At 42.8% G+C, this 21,622-nt stretch overlaps 1 protein-coding gene across 2 annotated transcripts in view; it reads left to right on the top strand.

The window, feature by feature from the left end:
• Positions 1 to 21,244, top strand: part of PPP4R3B (protein phosphatase 4 regulatory subunit 3B) — a 32,896-nt gene extending 11,652 nt beyond the window's left edge. Inside the window, exons 5-16 of one of the 2 annotated variants that reach the window (XM_083733258.1) lie at positions 1,235 to 1,312; positions 1,504 to 1,620; positions 2,668 to 2,784; positions 6,343 to 6,474; positions 7,844 to 7,946; positions 10,368 to 10,409; positions 12,903 to 13,061; positions 13,358 to 13,527; positions 16,468 to 16,607; positions 17,759 to 17,943; positions 18,086 to 18,288; positions 19,662 to 21,244. In XM_083733258.1, the coding sequence (XP_083589384.1) occupies positions 1,235 to 1,312; positions 1,504 to 1,620; positions 2,668 to 2,784; positions 6,343 to 6,474; positions 7,844 to 7,946; positions 10,368 to 10,409; positions 12,903 to 13,061; positions 13,358 to 13,527; positions 16,468 to 16,607; positions 17,759 to 17,943; positions 18,086 to 18,288; positions 19,662 to 19,760 (1,545 nt within the window). In that variant the 3' untranslated portion in view covers positions 19,761 to 21,244. Of the gene's footprint in view, positions 1 to 1,234; positions 1,313 to 1,503; positions 1,621 to 2,667; positions 2,785 to 6,342; positions 6,493 to 7,843; positions 7,947 to 10,367; positions 10,410 to 12,902; positions 13,062 to 13,357; positions 13,528 to 16,467; positions 16,608 to 17,758; positions 17,944 to 18,085; positions 18,289 to 19,661 lie in introns of both variants that reach the window. The other variant, XM_083733257.1, reaches the window with a different exon arrangement.
• Positions 21,245 to 21,622: the final 378 nt, after the last annotated feature.

Here is a 21,622-nt window from a genome sequence, read left to right as displayed (position 1 = left end):
TTTTGGCTTAGCAAAGTTACATTGACTTATGTGCAGTTGAAGCATTTCCAGATGGGTGGAAACTTGTAAACACTAATATATCTGTCTTGTTACTGTGTCTTCCCAGATTATTAGGAGAGAATTGGGGGGGGGGGCATTAATCTGTACTGTGTTGTGTTTTTTTAATGACATGTTTTTAGCTCCTTAATTTAAAGGCTTGGATTGCCCCTGCATTGCACTGTGCCTGCCACTTCCTTCTCCTAGTTCACTAAATCTTTTATATAATCTTTTCACAGTCAAGCTCAACACATGCAGCACTTAATGCTAGAAAACTATCAAGAGGGTTAAAATAATACGACTCTTTGTTTTGTTTTACATTTTTTAGGTCAGATACACCAATTGAGAATGAGTCTAGCATCATCACTGTTGAGTCTGCAACTGACTTCTAAACTTGCAAGGCTTAAGAAATTGTAAAAACTCAGTCCTAAATTTCTTGTTGGAGCAAAAACACTGGCTGGATAGTTCTGTTGATTAGCAGTGTCACTTTGATACCTCAGACAATCCACAGGGCAGATATAAATGTGTAGGGCTCCTGGGGCACTTTTTTGCACCTTAGTTGGATGTTATACAGATTGGATTGAAGCCTCGTACATTCAGATCATACACCTAGTTATAGGGGTGGGCAATAATGTGGGTGTAATTTGTCTCATTGGCTTTACTTCCCTCCCTTGTTTCCCAAAGAAGCTTGGAGGGAGGAAAGAGACCTGAGTGAGAGGAGGAATCCTCTTCCCCCTGAAGAAGCTGGATGGAGAAGGAGATGCAGAGGTTTATCAGGGACGGGAAAAGTCTGCTTTCATTCATTCATCAATTTCTTCTTACTAACTATAGGCATCTGCATTTTGAATTCATTGTATGGATACTTAAAAGAATCTTAAGCTAGGTTCCTATACTGATTGGGCACAAGTTGACCATTATGACTGATAGACTTGTCTTTGGTAAATTGAAACAATGCTGTTCATACATAATACTGCTTACTGCAGTGGGACTCTCTGGAGGAAAAAAATGACTTGTAAATCTGTGAAGTCTGCCTTCCTAGCTGTGAAAACATAGGCAGTATAGCACAGGTGGACGCATTAGTTTAGTGGTACATGAAATAAGAGAGTAACTTGCAACAGTACAAAACCTGATTTCGCATTGCAGCTATAAAATAGAGAACTTTGTGTCATAACTATGTAAAAATTGCTGTATTGTACAGGAAGATGAAAAGTTTTTGTCTGAAGTTTTTGCACAATTAACTGACGAAGCTACTGATGATGACAAAAGGCGTGAACTGGTAAGTCCAGTTTGGATGCTTTTACTTTGGGAAATAGTGTACTAATGCTGCTGCCTCTTTTGCTTGAAATATGTGTTCTTCGTGTTGAGTTAAAACTCAGATTCTGTTAATATCTGAAACTGTATAAATGTTTACTTATTGGCTGTGTACTGGCACTTTCTGTATTGAAATGTTTCTTTCACCTCCTGCAGGTTAACTTCTTCAAGGAGTTTTGTGCATTTTCGCAGACATTGCAGCCCCAGAACAGAGACACGTTTTTCAAAACGTTGGCAAAGTTAGGAATTCTTCCTGCTCTTGAAATAGTAATGGTGAGTTGAATGGTAAAGTATGGGCAAGCTTTGAGGTGTCTCGTTCATTTGTCTTTACATTTTTGAGCTATTGCACTCTTTCAAATTGTTCATAGGTTGGCTGATTCTAATACTAGTCTCTGATGTATGTAGAGCTTTTGAGAAAGATACAGTTCATAGATATTTAAATGATTACTGAATTATTTAAATATACAGTGATCACTGAAGTGACAAATACGTGTGTATAAAAAACAGAGCGCTAAGATTCAGTGGCCATGTTTAGGTATCCAACAGACAGAGGGAAAAGGGTTTTTTCAAATTTGTATCCTTTAAATCAGTGTTCCTCAACCTTGGGCCTCCAGCTGTTTTTGGACTACAACTCCCATCACCCCTCGCTAGCAAGACCAGTGGTCAAGGATGATGGGAATTGTAGTCCAAAAACAGCTGGAGGCCCAAGGTTGGGGGACACTGCTTTAAATCACCTTGGGTTGCACTCAGACTTTCTCTTCAACCAACAGAAGGGCTCTTCCATTTGTGGAAGATCCAGCAGAGGACCTTGCAGAGGTGGTTTTTACAGTTTTTCCTTATAAACCCTGGTGACACCTGCTATGCTGTTCCAGAGAGTTCTCCAACCCTCTGGAGCAATTTCTCTGGAGGCTGCAGGGGGAAGGAAGATTCCAGAAAAATCACACACACCCCTTTTTCTGGTGGGAGTGTCCTTTGAGCAAAGATCCACTCACAGGAACTCTGGATCAGCACATCATCTTCACAAATAGCCACTAATCCTGCATATAGTTTAACTACCTGAATTTCAAGGCAACAAAGTTGGACTTCTTTTTTTCTTCTTTTTTTTTTGTAAGCAAAATGTCCAAATCTACACCCTTCGATTCACAGCCATAGACTCTTGAGGATGATAAAGAAAGCTTTTGTACCCCATGGCTTGTAGAAACAGAATTACCATCCTCTTGTATATTTGAAGTCGGAGTTTTACTGTATTGTAATAGCTTTGTATAGCATTACGAACTCCATAATACCTCTTTTTCACTGTTAATATGATTTTCATTTCAGGGCATGGACGATCTGCAAGTTAGATCTGCTGCTACAGATATATTTTCTTACCTGGTAGAATTCAGTCCATCCATGGTGCGGGAATTTGTAATGCAGGAAGCCCAGCAGAGTGACGATGTAAGAAAGATGCAGTATGCTTATATGATACAGCTGGCAATGGCCAGTCCTGCCACTATGTTCCTTTTATTAAGTAAAAAATGTAGTGTTCTTCAGTATTTCACACACACACACACCCAGTCTAAGATCACAGACTTGTATAGTCATACCTCGTGTTGCATCCGCTTCATGTTGCGTCTTTTCGCATTACGTCCCGCGGCAACCCTGAAGTACCGGAATGGGTTACTTCCGGGTTTTGCTGCTCGCGCATGCACAGAAGCACTAAATTGTGCTTTGCGCATGTGCAGAAGCAGCAAATCGCACTGCGTAGATCCAGCGCTTCAAGTTGCGGGCATTTCATGTTACGGACGGGCCTCCGGAACGGATCCCGTCCGTAACACAAGGTACCACTGTATTCTGAACTATAATTTGGGCTGACATTAGAACTTCCTGACCTGTTACACCTGACATGTTTGATTCATTTAGCAAACACAGGTTCGCTCTGAAAGAGTGTTCTCCAACAAGAGTTGCATCAGTCCTGGGCCACTGGGTTCCAATTTACTACTCCACTGTTAGTTGCTCATGGCAAGGCAGTGTTACTCCTTGTCATCTTTTGTCTCATAGGTGTCCCAGATTTATTTATTTTTTAATTACACACCCAGAGTTTGTATCTGGGGGTGGATACTCTGCTTTGGAGTTTGAACGTTTCTCTCTCTCTAAATTGTGAGCAACCACAAAACTCAAATAATAACACTGGTCAACAACAAATTTGTTGTCTGCGTTTTTTCAGTTGATTTAGGATGAATCTGATGCGCTGAATCCAAACATCACATTGGTTTTGCTCAATCAGGTCAAGTTTTTGAGCTATGGCCACATGTCGCTTTTTTACGTTTTTGTTCACATGTACACTTGTGTGGAGCATTTTAGAACAAGTTGGTGGGGGTAAAATGCCATGTTGTATAATTCTTTTGATTGGAAATTATTATTTTAATGACAAGAAGTATTCAGGTCCGATAGTTCTGGGTGATGATGTCAAAAAGGGATCAGTTTGAAGTCATAAAACCACGAAATCTTCCATAAATTGGTGTGGCAAAGCATAAAGTTGGGGGATCAAAACTAAGTTAATGGGGCAGCCGCCCCACGAAGTATCCTGATCTTCGATCAGCACGTCGTCCTGTAGCTCATTGTGATGAAATTCCAGTGCCTATCTTCGGAGAACTTCCTGACATTAGTGATGAAGATGCCTCCAGTGTTGAAGGGCATGAAGAAGAAGAAGTGGTTCTTGAAGATGATGCTCCACATCCATTTTCCCAAAAGGAGTTGAATGATCTAGTTCGCGACCTCAGCTTGTCAAAGGACTCTGCCGAACTGTTGGCATCCAGACTGAAGGAAAAAAACCTCCTCTCTGACAGTGCTCGCATCAGCTTCTTCCGCAACAGGCATCAAGAGTACCTCCGTTTTTTCTCGGAAGAGAAGGACTTGGTGTACTGTGCAGATATTGCGCAGCTTCTGCTCAAGCTTGGAGTGCCACAGTACGAACCCAAAGATTGGAGACTGTTCACTGACAGCAGCAAGCGATCACTGAAATGTGTTCTGCTACACAACGGCAACCAGTTTGCCTCTATACCCCTGGCTCACTCGAGTACACTGAAGGGGAACTATGAAGCGGTGAAGTATGTGCTGAAGAAAATTGGTTATGGTCAGCATAAGTGGTTTATTTGTGTTGACCTGAAGATGGTGAACTTTTTGTTGGGACAACAGTCTGGCTTCACCAAGTACCCATGTTTTCTGTGCATGTGGGATAGTAGGGACCTTGCTCAGCATTACACGAAGAAGGACTGGCCTGTGCAGGAGGAATTGGTGCCTTGCAAAAAAAGGAACGTCATCAACGACCCTCTGGTGGACAGAGACAGAATACTCTTCCCACCGCTTCACATTAAGCTCGGCTTAATCAAGCAGTTCACCAAGGCTCTGGACAAGGATGGTGACTGCTTCACTTACTTGTGCCAGGCTTTTCCAGGATTGACCATGGAGAAGTTGAAAGCTGGCATCTTTGACGGTCCTCAGATCCGTCAGCTCATCAGAGATCCAGAGTTTGGAAACTCAATGAACGAAGTGGAACTGGAAGCGTGGAAGGCATTTGTTCTGGTAGTGAAGAACTTTCTTGGCAACAATAAGGCCAGAAACTACACAGAACTTGTCAACAACATGCTGACTGCTTTCAGAAACCTGGGCTACAACATGAGCGTCAAGATGCACCACCTATTTTCACATATGGACCGGTTTCCTGAGAACCTGGCTTCAATGAGTGACAAGCAGGGGGAGAGATTCCATCAGGACATGAAAGAGACCAGGTATCAGGGTCGCTGGGACGCAGTCATGATGGCTGACTACTGTTGGACTCTGAAGAGAGACCTCCCTGCCGCTGAGCATTCCAGGAGTTCCAAGAAATGGAAGTTCAAGCCCTGAAGTTTGAAAAATGGTGAAGCAACATGCAATTTACGTGTACTTACCTTTATCAATGCCCACCATTCAGTTTACAGCAAACCTGACCTGATGGAGAGAAACGGATGCCATTTCCTGATTCAGCAGTGCAAAAATACCCTAAATCAGTTGTAGAAATCTAGACAACATTCAAAAAGTAAAAAATTGTTGCCCAGTGTAATCAGAAGTAGTAATCTGGCTACAAATCTCATAACAGAGGCAGCGGCTAGAGAAGGTGGGTCCTGGTACTCTTACACTTAACTTTTATAAAGCTCTCTTATGGAAGCTCTAGAAGAGTCACCAGGTAGTTTGAAAGCTTTTGGTGTATCAGAATCTAGGCAGGTCATATTGGGCCTCCATAATTAGGTTTCTTTCCCATCTCCTCACTGTCTTCTTGTACACGTGCTGCTGGAAGAAACCACTTGTAAGCAAACGTGTGTGAATTGTTGAGCAAAAATAGTGTGGCAGTCCCTGAAGGCAATAGATATCTGAGGTAGCAAATGGCCACTAGGCAATTAACCCTGCCTATTAACTTAAATTTGCAAAGGGTTCATTGTGAAAATCTGTTGTCTTTAACACACAGTCTCCAAAAACACTGCATAGCAGAAACATATCAAACGGTTAAAATGTTCAATAGGCTACATAGCAATAAAAATGACTTCATATGTGTGAAAAAATACCTAAGAACCACCATATTATAATTTTATTTTATTACAATTTATTACCCTTTCTTCAATTTAAGGCTCCAGGACAGGCTACAACAATCAGAACACAATGTTAATATTGAAATGCAATATTACATAATATTATGTTTAAAACAACTAAAAATTACAAAAATAAGGTGGAGCCTAAAAATATACATCACAAGTGAACTCTCCATGAGTTCCTTTTTTTAATCAAGAGGAAATAAACATCCTCATCAATAAAGGTGGGAAATTACACAAAGCTCAGTAATTGGTACCCTGAGAGATGGTAGCCAAAATCAAAAACTGTCATAGATTCCTATTATTACCCTTCCCCCGCAAAAGGAAAAAAATACTATTTACCTTTGTTAAATTTCTGAAAGTGTGTCTAATTTGTCTCTGTTTGTTTCAGGACATTCTCCTCATAAACGTAGTCATTGAGCAAATGATCTGTGACACTGACCCCGAGCTTGGGGGCGCTGTTCAGTTAATGGGGCTCTTGCGTACCCTAATTGATCCTGAGAACATGTTGGCCACAGCTAATGTAAGAAAATGGAAAGGGGTAAAGAAACTTTACTGTCTAAGAAACATGTTGACTCAAATCTACTTGTCTTTCGGCACACTTTGTAACTATTTGCAAAAATGTGCGTTAGCTTTGCATTTCTGGAAAATATACTTGGAAGCATGTTTTTTCTTTAAAATATATGTACGTATATGTTTCCACCACAAAACTGGAATGGTAGTTTTACTTCATCTCAGATGTCTTTCCCACAGCATGATGTCAGAACGTTTTATTTTAGACCATGTGCGTGACTTTTCATGTGCGTGGAGATTGCAGTACTTGTACACCGTTTTTTGTTCAGTTCAAATATTGTCCACTCTTGGGTTGAATGATGAGTTCTTCTTCCATGTCTGCTGCCCAGGGGATTGAAAGGCATCAACACCATATATGGAATGGGTGACCTTTGAGCTCTCCATGGCAGGTGGGGCATGGTTAATACCATTGCCTGCAAACCAAGGTCTTACATAATTTGGGCTGGGTGCAAGTGTTTATATAGTAGAAAAATTATTTCAGTCTGGTGCAATGGGAAGAGTTGGGGATTTTAATTTAGAAGGACCAAGTTCACGCTCTCAATCTGAAGGTTACTAGCTAGGTAAGCTGCCATGGTGGCTTTGAGGTAAAACACAAAATGTGTTGCGATTTTCTTTTCCATTGTGACTGCACAATGGAAGGATAGAAATAAAGCCAGTGCTCTGTAGCTGTATGAATGTTTATGCTGGTGCGTGCGTGCCGTATTGTCGTTTAAAGCATCTCAGTCCTGCCTTTCATTTTATGAGTCTCAAGATATCTTACAGCATATCTTAAAACTGCTGCTTATAAAACAATTTAAAGAGGCAGTAAAACACAGAGTTTAATTTCACAACAGCCGCAGCCTCCAGAGCCATTTAAAGTCATCAAGCCGCTAAAACTCAGGAATGTTAAACATATGGGAATGTGTCTTTTTTTAAAAGGGGGGGGGGCGGATTATCTGGTGCTTGAAAAGCAACAGTTTGGATTCTATGTTAACTGGTGAAGAAAGGCAGTTGCATAACTTAGGTACCAGGGCAGAGAAGGGCCCTGCCCCACCTCATTAGGATGAGGCCACCCTAATTTTATAGATTTTTTAATTTATTGTATTCATACAATTTATATAACGCTTGATTGCCCCCCAAAAACCCCCTCAAAGCTATTTAAAACGTTCAAATAATAATAGTGAGAATGTGATGGCTTGCATCTCTTCTGGGTAGAAGATACCTTGAAGGCGCTGAATTCAGCATCATTGATTTCTCTTTGGTTGTTTGTTACTTCTCAGCTGCATGACTTTACATGCTGTTAGCATATTTGCTAATCTAGTTAGTATTTTCTGTTTCAGAAAACCGAGAAAAGTGAGTTTCTCAATTTTTTCTACAACCATTGTATGCATGTCCTCACTGCTCCACTTCTGGCAAACACATCAGAGGACAAAAGCGACAAAGGTAAGATCAGATGTTTTGATTGTCTTTTCTGCCTTCTTCTATCCACGTTTTCGTATTTCAGACTCATGCAGCTGTTTGCAGGACAAACTGTGTTTTTGTTGTGCGGATTAATTTACTCAAACCGAGACTTGCCTACTTTTATGCCCTGGTTGTATTGAGCTGTCCGAGGTTTGCAGAAGGCTGGTGGAAGGAGAGAGTGGCCTGCTTCACATAGATTAGTGTTGCATGCGTGAGCTTGCATGCTGCCATTCTCCTCTAGCACAGTTACAAGGAGGAGATTGGACCTTTAGCTTCCTCTTTGCACTAACCACATTTCCTCATTATGGGCAAACCTAAACCAACTGTTGGGGAAGAAAGCCAGCTTCAAACTGAGGTTTAGGTCTTTGGCTTGTTTCCCTAAGCCAGCCTTCCCCAACCTTGTGTCCTTCAGATGTGTCAACTACCGTCAGCATGGCCGGTAGTCCAAAACAACTTGAGGACACAGGGTTGGGGGAGGCTGTTCTTAAACATAGTTAGCCCTAGTCACAGTTCTCCATTCAGGTGAAATAAATACAGTGGCACCTTGGTTTACGAACTTAATCCGTACTGGAAGTCCCTTCTTAAACCAAAGCATTGTTCAACCAAGGTGTGCTTTCCCATAGCAGCGGGAGACTCAGTTTACAAACGGAACATGTTCTGCTTCCAAGGCAAAGTTCACAAACCAAAACATCTACTTCCAGGTTTGCAGCGTTCTTCATCCAAGTTGTTCATAAACTAAGCTGTTCTTAAACCAAGGTACCACTGTAGTTGGAAACTAAAGCTAACACTTCTAGTGTCTTCAAGGCTGCGCCAGAGGAGCAAGCAAAGCTCACCCAGGCTTGTACCCCTTTTGCTAAGCTGGTTTAGCATTAACATCTGAATGCTGTGTTTGTGGTTAGTCCAAATGCAGTCATATCTTGGTTCTCAAACACCTTTTGACTCAAATGTTTTGGCTCCTGAATGCCGCAAACCCGGAAGTGAGTGTTCTGGTTTGCAAACATTTTTTGGAAGCCAGATGTCCTCCGCAGCTTCCGAATGAGTGCAGGAAGCTCCCGCAGCAATCGGAAGCCGCGCCTTGGTTTTCAAGCGTTTTCTGAAGTCGAACGGACTTCGAGAACGGATTCCGTTCAAGAACCAATGTATGTACTGTTGTAAAATTCCAGATTTTTATGGGTTCTCGTTTTCACTGACTGCTGAGTACTGGAAATTCTGGTCTTCAGGGGCTTCAGTTCTAGAAACAACCTTCTGTCGTTGGATTTTAGCTGCTGATATTGACTGCATTTTGTAAATTTTTAGACAAAAAGGTATTGCATTATGATGTACAGTGCTTCATTTTTGAGTTACGGTGGTACCTCGGGTTAAGTACTTAATTCATTCTGGAGATCCCTTCTTAACCTGAAACTGTTCTTAACCTGAAGCACCACTTTAGCTAATGGGGCCTCCGCTGCCGCTGCGCCACCAGAGCATGATTTCTGTTCGCATCCTGAAGCAAAGTTCTTAACCTGAGGTACTATTTCTGGGTTAGCAGAGTCTGTAACCTGAAGCATCTATAACCTGAAGCGTATGTAACCCAAGGTACCACTGTACTCTAAAATAATTTCAGAAACCAAGGGATCTCTTGAGAAACTGTCTCATCGTTTTTGCCTAGCACACTGACTCAGGTGTAGCTTCCTCTCTCAAGCCCATGAGGAAGAGACGCTTCCAGTTTTAAAGCAACCACCGTTTCCCTTGGTATCCAAACATGAGGAGTTGTGATCTGAGATCAAGATAGACTTGTTCTTACTTGCTGTACTTTAAACAAATCTTTGTTTCCAGCATTGGGATGTCAAAGGGAACCGTGTTTAGTTTAAAACTGGAAGCTTCTCTTCATAGGCTCGGAAGGTGAAGAGAGCAAACACACAAACCCAAGGCTCATGCAGGCTTGGTCACACAGTGGGAAACCACAGTTTCCTGCTGTGTGTGAACCAGGCTGCTGATTTTTTTCAGGCACAGTGGTTTCTTACAAAAATAAACCCATATCTTTAAAAGTCACTTAAGCAGTTCTGAGATTCAAAGGTTGCTGCAATGAAAGCAGAGTAGAATGGGATTGGTAACTTGTTTTTGTAGCTTTTTGCAAACCTCTCCATGCTGACTTGCATGTCTCCTATCTTTTACCACCAACTTTTAGTGGCTAACGCAGTACTATTTGCAGATGGAGTACATGTGTGCAACTCCAATGGTGTTACAGACAAAATTAGGTGGGTTCTGGTGCCTGACAACCCCCTCCAAAAAGAGTTTGAGTGGGCTTCTTGTGCTGCACAGGCGAGTCAGAAGTTGTCTGACCTTGAAATAAAATGTATTTTCTGTTTGCCACAGCCATTAAGCAGGCAGCTTAACAGTGCTAAATCTTTTCACTTCTTTTAGATGTGGTAGTTGGAAGCAACAAGAGTAATACAATTTGCCCAGGTAGGTGGATGCATTTGTGATTTTTTTTTCTTAAACCCCACCACCACCACCATCCTAATTTGAAATGAGGTGTACATATGGATGGATCCTTTCCTAGGAATCTTAGATTGACAACTTTTTCTTCCTCCTGGGGGAGTGGGGCATTCTAGAGACATCACCCTAAAAAATGGGGAAATCATGTCCCCAATTGACAGCAAGAAGGCTGCATTCAGCCATCACTGCCACTGGTCTGCCAAAGCATGAAGGATCTGGAATGAGCCATGCGCTTGTGTGGTTCTCTCATGCCTCTGGCAGAATAGCAAACATCTTGTTTTGTCAAACTGCAGTGTGGTGCGGATAGAGAGAGGTTTTTCTATTTCTCTCATAATACTAGAACTAATGAAGCTTTAATGAAGCTGAGAGATACAGGACACACAAAAGGAAGTACCTATTCACACAGCAAATAACTCAACTGTGGAGTTTACTACCACAAACTGTAGCGATGGCTGGTGATTTGGGACTTTGAAAAATTGGAATCTATCCAAACCCAATTCCTCAGGGCCATACTCAGGATCCCCCCCTCTGTGGCAGGTGCGATCATGAGATTGGAAACCGGTTGTCAAGCCTTTAGGTATGTGGCCCTGAAAGCGAAGTTACGGCTGTGGCTCAAGCTCTGTTTCAGACCGGTGGGTTTGGCCCCCTTGATTCTGAGGGATAACTTTAAATCTCCATGGGAAGGGGAGATAGTGGAGGAAGTGCAGAAGTGCGGGTTGTCCTCCCTTTATATAGAGTCCATGACGTATAGCCACGCAAAGGCGGTGATCGCTCAAAGATTAAGGGATATTGCCAGACAGGAGGACATAGCCCGTGTGAAACCTGGGTTGTTTCTGGGGGAGCAGTTGTATCGGGCTGCTCCAGCTCGCTACCTGGCAGATATCCACTATGTGGAATACCGCAGGCTATTTACTGCGGCTAGGCTGAATGTTCTTGACTCGGCGGTTCCGAAGGGAAGATATGGAGGAGTCCCATATGACCAGAGATTATGCCACTGTGCTTTGGGTGAGGTAGAATCTGCAGAGCACATTTTACTGAGCTGTCCCTTCTACAACGATTTAAGACAGTATCTTATAACTCCATACTTACCCCAGCTCAGTTCCCGACAAAGAGGAAAGCAGACAGCATATCTGCTAAATAAGTCTTCTGGGAAAACAACTTTGTCAGTGGCTAAATTCCTTTTCCTGGCACTCAAGTGTCGGAAACGTATAACTGAATGCTTTGATGTGGGTTATTTGTGTGAGGTCTAGTACTGTGGCCCTACCTTATTTATGTACCCCTATGATGTTTTAGTTTATAATTCTGTATTGTGTAATGTTTTATTTCTGACTATCGGTCGAATAAAGGAAATTGATTGATTGATTGATTGATTGATTGATTTGGATGTCTTAAAATGGGATTAGCAACTAGCCACGGTGGCTGTATTATGTTCAGTATTAGAGGTAGCATGCTTTGGAATTTCAGCAGCTGGGGATCATGAGCGGGTGCTGTTGTATGTTTCACACAGGCATCTGGTTGGCCATTGTGAAAACAGGATACTGGACTAGATGAGACTTTGATCTGATCCAACAAGGCTATTCTTTTATACGTTTATGTCTGAACTGGGAAACCAGGATTGCAAACGTGTCCTTGGCTCCTTCCAATCCTCCACGATGTGGAGGGTTGAAGAATGTGACATACAAATGTGTTGCATGAATGGTTGTGTGAAATCATCCACTTTGTGAATACAGCCACTCTGTGCACAGGCTTTTCACAAATCTCTAAGCTTTTGGTGTGCCGTGGCCACAGGCAAGACCAGCTACCAAGAGATTTTAGAGAACTTTCAGAAACACTCCTGGACATTTAAGGACAGGGGTCAGCAAACTTTTTCAGCAGGGGACCGGTCTACTGGCCCTCAGACCTTGTGGGGGGCCGGACTATATTTTGGAAAAAAATATGAACGAATTCCTATGCCCCACAAATAACCCAGAGATGCATTTTAAATAAAATGACACATTCTACTCATGGAAAAACATGCTGATTCCCGGACCGTCTGCGGGCCAGATTGAGAAGGCGATTGGGCCAGATCTGGCCCCCGGGCCTTAGTTTGCCTACCCATGTTTAAGGAGGTACATGCATCTTCTGTAGCAACAGCTGACTGATTTGATACAGCTACTGAGGATTTTTTCCGCAAGTTTGTTTGTTTGTTATTACATTTTTATTAACTTTAGTAAATCTGAGCCTCCTTAAGTAATCAGAGAGGCTGGGTACAAAAGATTTTAAATAAAAACAATGCTAGACCTAGGATCCCAGCTTGTGCTTAGAGAACTCTGCTCCATGGAAGAGATTTTTGATCTCAAGCTTGCTTGACATTAATGTCTGGCTTGGGGAAAGTCTTACTCCTAGGCGAACACTATTTTTGTCGGGACTTTGGTATTTGCAGGATTCATTGTATCTAACTGGGTTTTGTTCCTTTGGCAGACAACTACCAAACAGCACAGCTGCTTGCCTTAATTTTGGAGCTGCTCACCTTTTGTGTGGAACACCACACATATCACATCAAGAACTATATTATGAACAAGGATTTGCTCAGAAGAGTGTTGGTCTTGATGAATTCAAAACACACCTTTTTGGCACTGTGTAAGTAGCAGGTCAATTTTCCTTTTCTAAGCTGGCTCCTAGACCAACTTTCCTCAACTTGGTGCACACCAGTTGTTGGACTCTTGGATTCCCATCAGCTCCAGTCAGCATGGTTGGCGTTGATGGGAGTTGTAGTCCAATATCATCTGGAGAACACCAGGTTTGGGAAGGCTGTCCTAGACATCATAGTTTGCTGCTGGTGAGTAAACTGGACTACTCCTTTCAGCTGACGTAAGCAGATGCTAGTAGTGTGAGAACCAGAAAGGACCCTCTTAAAATGCTTTTTAACATTGCAGGTGCTCTTCGTTTCATGAGGAGGATAATCGGCCTAAAGGATGAGTTTTATAACCGTTATATCACCAAAGGAAACCTGTTTGAGCCCGTCATAAATGCTCTTTTGGATAATGGAACTAGGTACAATCTCCTGAATTCAGCAGTCATTGAGCTTTTTGAATTCATCAGAGTGGTAAGTTGTGCTTTCAATTCCAAGAAACCTTTCAGGCATGTGTGAGCTTTAGATCTTGCTACTGAACGCTGGAAATAACTTTTTTATGTGTTGTGGGCATCCATCTGTCTTGGGAGACTGTGGAGGAGTGAGCCTTTGGGGGTGAGGTCAAACTGTTGGCAGCTTGCAGTGCGTGCTGTGGCTGTAGAGGCTGACACAGCACCTGGGACAGATGATGGCGGCTAATTGTACTGCTACAGATGGACCATGGTTTTTCTTCACTCTGCGAAGCGGTCATTTCTCTTTTGGTCACTGCTATGGATACATGGGGACGCAGGTGGCGCTGTGGGTTAAAGCCTCAGCGCCTAGGACTTGCCGATCGAAAGGTCGGCGGTTCGAATCCCTGCGGCGGGGTGCGCTCCCGCTGCTTGGTCTCAGCGCCTGCCAACCTAGCAGTTCTACTTGCACCTCCGGGTGCAAGTAGATAAATAGGGACCGCTTACCAGCGGGAAGGTAAACGGCGTTTCCGTGTGTGGCTCTGGCTCGCCAGAGCAGCGATGTCACGCTGGCCACGTGACCCGGAAGTGTCTCTGGACAGCGCTGGCCCCTGGCCTCTTAAGTGAGATGGGCGCACAACCCCAGAGTCTGTCAAGACTGGCCCGTACGGGCAGGGGTACCTTTACCTTTACCTTATGGATACATGACCAGATGGCCTGTCTCCAGGTGCTGTGGTCTTCTGCAAGGGATTCCCACACAGGAGGGTTGATGTCACCAGCCTTCATGTCATGTTTGCAGACATCTTGTAACATAAAGTTGATCTGCCAATGGGCCTGGTGCCTGAAGTCAGCTCCCTGTAGAGCAGGCCCTGCCATCTTCAAGGAAGTGTTAAGTGTAAAAAAACAAAAAAAAAACACCCTGAGTCACAGCAATATAGGGGAATGGACCATTACTACTAGAGTATGACATGGAAAAGACTGAATCTTGAGTCCATTCCCTATTCTCTCTCCCTTCCCTGCTGGCCTTTCCCAACAGTGCCTCTTGAGCAGCTGTGTCCATCCTTTCCTGTTTCAGAGGGTTTTCCTGGTTTGGCCACTCACTAGAGATTGATGCAACACTCTGCATGGGGAGCATGGCAAGTGGTTTTGTTAAACCCTGCATGCGAGCCACAGACTTGTTCTCATATTTTGTTCAGACTCCTTAAAAGTGTCTTGGCAGGCCTGCATAAATGCCTTGGAGAAGCTTTACCCATCCTGACACCTTCCAGATGTTTTGGACTACTAGCTTCCATCACCCTTAACTATTGGTCATGCTGGCTGGTGTTAGTGTAATCCAAAACTGTGGAAGGGCACCAAGTTGGGGAAGGCTGTCCTAGAGCTTTACTGGCAATGTTATTCAAAGCAAGAGTATGGGGCACTCTTCTGTTAGAAAAACTGTATGTGCTGTTGCTCAGAACGTTTTGACTTCTACACCTACCACCAGCTGCCAAAAGAGAGGAGCAGCTGAACAGGGTAGTTGACTCAAAATTCCCATAATGGAAGCCAGGTTTCTAGTGCACTCTATGACTAGAATGCTCTCCTTCCTTCCCTGCTGTTCATCTTGATCTCCACAGTGATTTTCCAGGAATTCATATACAAAACATCATAGAACACTTCACCCGTTTAAATGCAAAAGGAAGTTAATCAGGCTTGTAAAGCTAGTTTCATTTAGTGATTTTGAGACAGTGATTTTTTTTTTTCAGAGTATGTTAGTAATTTCAAGCTAAAAGGTGGCGTTCAACTGCGGTTTGCATAGATCAGACCCACTGAAATTAAAGCTCCTGAGTTCTACTCTGGGTAAAACGTAGTTGAGTCCTGCTGTTTCTGAGTGTCAGCAATGATCATAATGTTCACACTTCATTCCCCCCCCCCCCGGGCCTGTTATACAAACATCACAAGCAGGAAAAAGGGCAGCTTGAGGCAGTAGGGTGGCTAATTCAAAATCATTCTTCACACCCACAGAGATCGAAATAGAACTGATTTGAAAAATCTGTGTTAGAAATAGTATGGCTTCTGCCCCTACAGGCGTTGCAGCCGTGACTGGTGTGCCACGGTTGTGTCAATAGGCGGCAGAGAGGAACAGGCTATGTCTACGCTCAGTGTTCTGCAACCTGTGAGCACTCAGAATGATTAATAGCCTGACAGGTGTAGTAATGAAAATAAAGGAAATAGTATTGCTTATTTGAATTTAAATCTCAGTCTTCTCTCATAGGTGTATTGACTTTAAAAAAGTTTTTTAACCCATTACTTGCTTCTCTTCAAATTTCTGGGAAATTGAGGGAGCTGTCGGTCTTACAGAAAGCCATGAGGCTGCTTCTTTTTTCTTCAGCCTATAAGGGATATCCCCAGGGTCTATAAAACACACAGTACAGCTTTCAAGCTTGGAAGAGCACCACTTATACTAAGAGTTCTGCCACAATCTTATCCCTGTTTGGCAGGAAGCAAACTGGCTGTCACATGGAGATGAATACAGTAGCCCCTTTAGTTTGATTCCATTTTTGTAAGTGCTGCACCAAAGGCTTGTGTGAATTAGTAGAGGAAAATAATTTGGAAGGGGGCAGGTGTTTTGACTCTTAACTCTTACTACTACCACCACCCCCAATTTCAGAATTGTATTTGTGTATACAGCCATAGTGTTCGTGGCTACAGAGTTCTCTGCATATCTTTGGCCTGTTAGCTCAGGAAGCACACAAGCATATGAGTGAATCGTCTGGAATTCCTCCTTGTGTACTTTGTCAGAGGGTATTACTTCAGTAAAATATTCCTGAGGCTGCTCAATCACGAAACCCAAGTTTCAAGCGTAAATCACTTTTACCCTTTTGCTGTGAAGGGAAAAGTTAGCATTTAACTTCAGTGATGGGCTGAGATTGATATCTGTTTTCTTATCCAGCTTGGTAACGCTTGCCTTTGTTTTGTGTTAACGCAGGAAGATATCAAATCACTTACTGCACATATAGTTGAAAACTTTTATAAGGCACTTGAATCCATTGAATATGTTCAGACGTTTAAAGGACTGAAGACAAAATATGAGCAAGAGAAAGACAGACAAAGCCAGAAACTGAACAGGTATCCCTCTTGATCCTAAATGTCAAACTGAAAGCACCTTTGCATGGCCTTTCTAGAAGGTTTCATGAACTGTTCCTGCCTTGCTTGTCCTGTTAATGATACTGTCAAATGTGCCAGCCTTTCTTACAAAGGAATGCACAATATATAACAATAGAGTGTTTTACTTGGTCAGGACTTTTTGTATTTAGTACATTTCTCTCTCCGCTTTACAACTACGAGACTTCTGGATCTCAGCATTTTGTTTCTTGGTTTGCTTTGAAAAGCATGTTGCTTAATTTCAAAACAGAGGTGAGGAAACTAGAATTTGGCCACAGGTATCTGGAAGGAAATTTTACGTTGCTTGGATCTCTGAGACTCTGACTCGGTAAGGCATCCTGAAAGCTGAAGGGCAGCAAATAGATTGTTTTAATGCATTAATACATAATATCCAGGGGTGAGGGGGAATTTCCCCCTTTAGGGAAATTCTCCTGCTGGGATTTTGACATGGTGAGAGGAACAGAGATTAGTTGAGCCAACAAGTAGGCTGGTGCAGAGCAGCCCATAATTCCTGAAGGTGTTAGAAGACCCTGAAAGACTAGTTGGCTGCTGTGGAAGTTCAGGTGGCCCACAATCCTATAAAAGACTGCCCTAAGCTCCTTAGAAGGTACGCGGGTGGCGCTGTGGGTTAAACCACAGAGCCTAGGACTTGCTGATCAGAAGGTCAGCAGTTTGAATCCCCACGACGGGGTGAGCTCCCATTGCTTGGTCCCTGCTCCTGCCAACCTAGCAGTTCAAAAGCACGTCAAAGTGCAAGTAGATAAATAGGTACCGCTCCGGCAGGAAGGTAAATGGCATTTCCATGCACTGCTCTGGTTCTCCAGAAGCGGCTTAGTCATGCTGGCCACATGACCTGGAAGCTGTATGCCGGCTCCCTCAGCCAATAAAGCGAGATGAGCGCCGCAACCCCAGAGTCAGCCACCTTTACTTTTACCCTTAAGCTCCTTAGAGGAAGACCAGGATGCTGGAATTAACTAACTACTCTCAGTGTTGTTTTCTGGTAACTTCTCCATACTGTACCAACCAAGCATGGTCTAGCTTTGTCATCTTATATAGGGGACCGCCCTGCTCCGCGCGTGTCAGATTTTGAGCGTTTTTGTGTGTGTATTTTACAGTGTCCCATCTATACTGCGTAGCAACAGGTTCCGTAGAGATGCTAGGACCTTGGAGGATGATGAGGAAATGTGGTTCAATGAAGATGAAGAGGAGGAGGGTGAAGCAGTTGTACCCCCTGTAGAAAAATCGAAGTCAGAGGACGATTTTCCAGATAGTTATGAGAAATTCATGGAAACAAAAAAAGGTATCCCCCCATTTTTGCCATGCTTCCCCCAGTTGGAAGTACCATTTGAAGAGGTAGTTCGGTTGAGCTGCTGTATGCATCTCGGCTTATATAGGTCATTTATCTTAATGACAATGCTAAACAATTTTTCCCCCCCCAATAGCAAAAGAGAGTGAAGACAAAGAGAATCTCCCCAAAAGAACTTCAGCAGGTGGTTTCAAATTCACATTTTCCCACTCCGCCAGTGCAACTAATGGAGCAAATAGTACAAACAGTAAATCTGTAGCAGCTCAGACGTCGCCAGCAAGTTCAAATGGTTCTTCTTCTAAGAATGCCAATTTGACTGCAGCGGTCACAGCCACAAAGGTGAGCCAGCTGGTATCATTGATGATGATGTTTAAATGTATAAACCTGTTCTTCAAATGTATAAACCTGTTCTTAAAGCCCAGAGGGAAGACCTTCCTCATTGTACTTACCTACCAGGTAAAGCTGGTGGGACATAGTGGGCTTCCCGTGTGACAAGTCTCTTACAACACAGCATTGTTTTGGTCTGCAGTTCGCTACAGCTTGACCCTGGCAGGAGTATAAATGTGACTAAACTTTGCTGATTAGAATGGGCATTTTGCTGAGCGCTGACATTGGGATTCATGCGCTTATGGCTCTTTAGTGTGCGGGTGGTACTTTTAATATTGCTTTTGAATGTTAGTCAGGTGGAATGTCTGGTAGTCAGCCAGGGTAATACGTTTAAAATATAGTATTAATCCAGTGACAGAATTTTCCATGTCATGTTAAGGAACTCCAGTGGCATTTTTAGGGCTCAGATTTTTCCATAGAGGCCACAGATATTCTGGCTTGTGTCAAAAATACATGAAAATCTGCTGGAAACCACAGGAGGGGAGAGTGTGCTTGCAGAAGCGAGATGCTGTGGAAAATGGGATGCGGGACTAGATGGTCCCCCAGGGCTTTTCATGTGCACTTAAGTGGATCATTTCCACTACTTTGTATGTCTTGACCAGGGACTGCATCTCATAATTCTGTTTTCCAGGTTACGTGGGACATTTGAGCAGCCAGCCCAATGGCTTTTGTTTGCAGGGCTTAATGCTTATTTGAACTCTTCCTGCTCCAGGCACGCTTTGAGCACAGCAGATCTGAATTGCAAGAGGCATCAGTTTATCCTTTTGCTGTTTAATAATGGCTTCCGATTATTACTCATGACAATCGGTGGCTGCATCTGCAGTCAGGCTCCATAACACATGAAAAGAGCCGAAGGTCCATGTAGCTTAGCCTCTTGTTTACCACAGTAGTCAGTCAGATGCTGCCAAAAAGCCAAATGCAGCAGTAGTTCTTCCATCCGGTTGTGAGAGAGCCATCATCTCAGCATGGAGATGCCATTTAACTATCATAGTTAATAGCCATTGATAAGGTCTCATCTTGCAGCAGCATATTCCATAAGATAGAAACATACCATTGTTGTCTTTAAGGAGTTTCCCCCTCTCTGCATGCAGAGTAATACCTAATCCTCACTCTCTGAAATTATGGCAGATATATACATCAGGTATGCATGTCTTCATATCAAATGTAATCTTTGCTCTTGTCGGAGCCAGCGGCTACATCAGACAACCCCAAGTGATGCTCTTAGTTTCCCCTGCATATGCTGGCAGCTAGTGGGGGAGTCATTTTGCAACAAGATTGTTCTCAAGAGTTCTTTTCAATATGAACCTTTTCTTTGCCTTCAACAGGGAAGTTTAGTCGGCCTTGTGGATTATCCAGATGATGAGGAAGAAGATGAAGAGGAGGAAACAACATCCCCAAGGAAAAGACCTCGTCTTGGCTCTTAAGAATACCGAAACAAACTCTAATTGAGGGTGCTCAAATGCTGTGACTGAACTAAATAGTCTGACAGAAAGCTTTCTCCCTGGAAAATACACGAGAATGCAAGGAGTAGCAAAAGAAACTCGACTAGAAGGGTTTAGTTCTGAGAACACCAGGCTTCCAAAGAACCTAATCTCTTTCTAGTCAGGGAGTCTGCCATTCGGGCTGTTAAAAATTAAACTGAAATGGTGGGTTACTAATCAGCTCCTGGATGACAGGTTGCCAGCAAAAAGAACATCTCGGGCTCTGTGAGGGGATGGGACAAGTAACTTTTTTGATATTGCAGGGTTTCCCCAAGCTAGAAGAAAATTGTAAGGCTTCAGTTGCAAACCTAGTAACATGACTTTGTAATGGTGCTGTCCATTGTGGGTTTTTTTAAGCAGTTGCCTCTTTTAAATGATTCTCTTTCCATTAAAAAAAAAGAATTCAAAAGTTGGGGACCACTACTTGCACAGTCAGCCAAAACACAGAGGGTATCATCACCCTGCTACGTAGTGCATGTTGAGTGGCAAATTGATTTCTTCCCCCTCTCCCCCCCATCTCTAGTTTTTGGGAGGAAAAAAGCAGCTTGGTTCAAAATTGAAGATGACTACAAGGAGCTGTTCAGGAAGGCTGGTACCCAAGGCTCATCAGCGTACAGTAAAATATATAGAAAACATCAATAAGCCCTAGTGCTTGGAAGCAGCATCTGAGTTGCAACTACCAGTAGCATCTTAGGGGAAGCCAGGCCGAATGGAGTTGCTCCCTGCTAGCTTCAGCATTTTTTCCCCTTGAGAAATCTGCATTTCACATTTGCAAGAGTAAAAGAAAGAGTACTGTGAAATGCCAGAAGGTTTGGGGGCATAGTCATTTTTAACCAAGAATAATTGGGAGGTGGAGTCAACGCGCAGCACCTTGAACCTGGGAGTGGGGGGATAGTACAAAGGCTGCTTCTTAACACATTCCATGTATTTAAGCAAATTTCAAAAAAAAAAAGTACATTAGGTAAATTGATTGAGGCAACCATTTTGAGACCTTTTTTTATTTTGAGAGCAAGTGAACTGTAAATATTTTAATGTTAGTTTGGCCATATATGATCTGAGATCATGCAGAAGAAAGAATTCCCCAAACTACAAATTGCATTAAGAGTGATAATGAACTTACGAAACCAGCAGCAATTCACCATATAGATCACTCTTGCAATGTGTTAGGGTCCATTTCTCCTGGAACAGTTACTGACACAGTTTCCCTGTTTTGGAGATTTTGTAGTTAATTTTAATTTTAGCTATTGTTTGCAAAAGATGGGCTGACTGTGTAGATATGAAGTATAGTTTTTCCATGAAACAGAAGTTTATTTTGTATTGAAAAAAGAAAACCACTGTACTTGTTTTACACCATTTGTATACATGTGGTGATATTAATGCTGAACTGTAAAATTCAGGAATTAAAATGTGACCCTGTAATTCCATAATTATTGGTTTTGTTTGGTTTGTTGTAAATGGTAAGTTAATTCAGATTTTGAAATGTTGCCTTTTTAGAGGATTTTAATGAGATAGTTATTTGTACAAATTAATCATTATATGCCACCAAACCAAATCTAGCGGGGGGAAATGAATGTTCCCAGATTTGATTTGGTGTGTTGCAATGACTGACAGTTAATATGGCCTGAAGGACATATCTCTGCCATCTGGGGGCTCCAGGCAACTAAAAATAGGGGCTTCCTTCTCACTTCAGCTGAAGACTCCTTTGTTTGAAGGGAAGTGGGTGGCAAAACATTTGGGCTGGTTCAGCAGTGTTACTATGTAGGCTTGATATGCTCACTTTGTATTCCTGGCAAGTCTCTCTCTTC

Source organism: Podarcis gaigeae (genome assembly GCF_964106915.1).
Source record: "Podarcis gaigeae genome assembly, chromosome: 3".
In the NCBI taxonomy this organism is placed as follows: domain Eukaryota; kingdom Metazoa; phylum Chordata; class Lepidosauria; order Squamata; family Lacertidae; genus Podarcis; species Podarcis gaigeae.
Note: the sequence above shows the minus strand (reverse complement) of the source record. Positions and strands in the feature narration are given on the sequence as shown.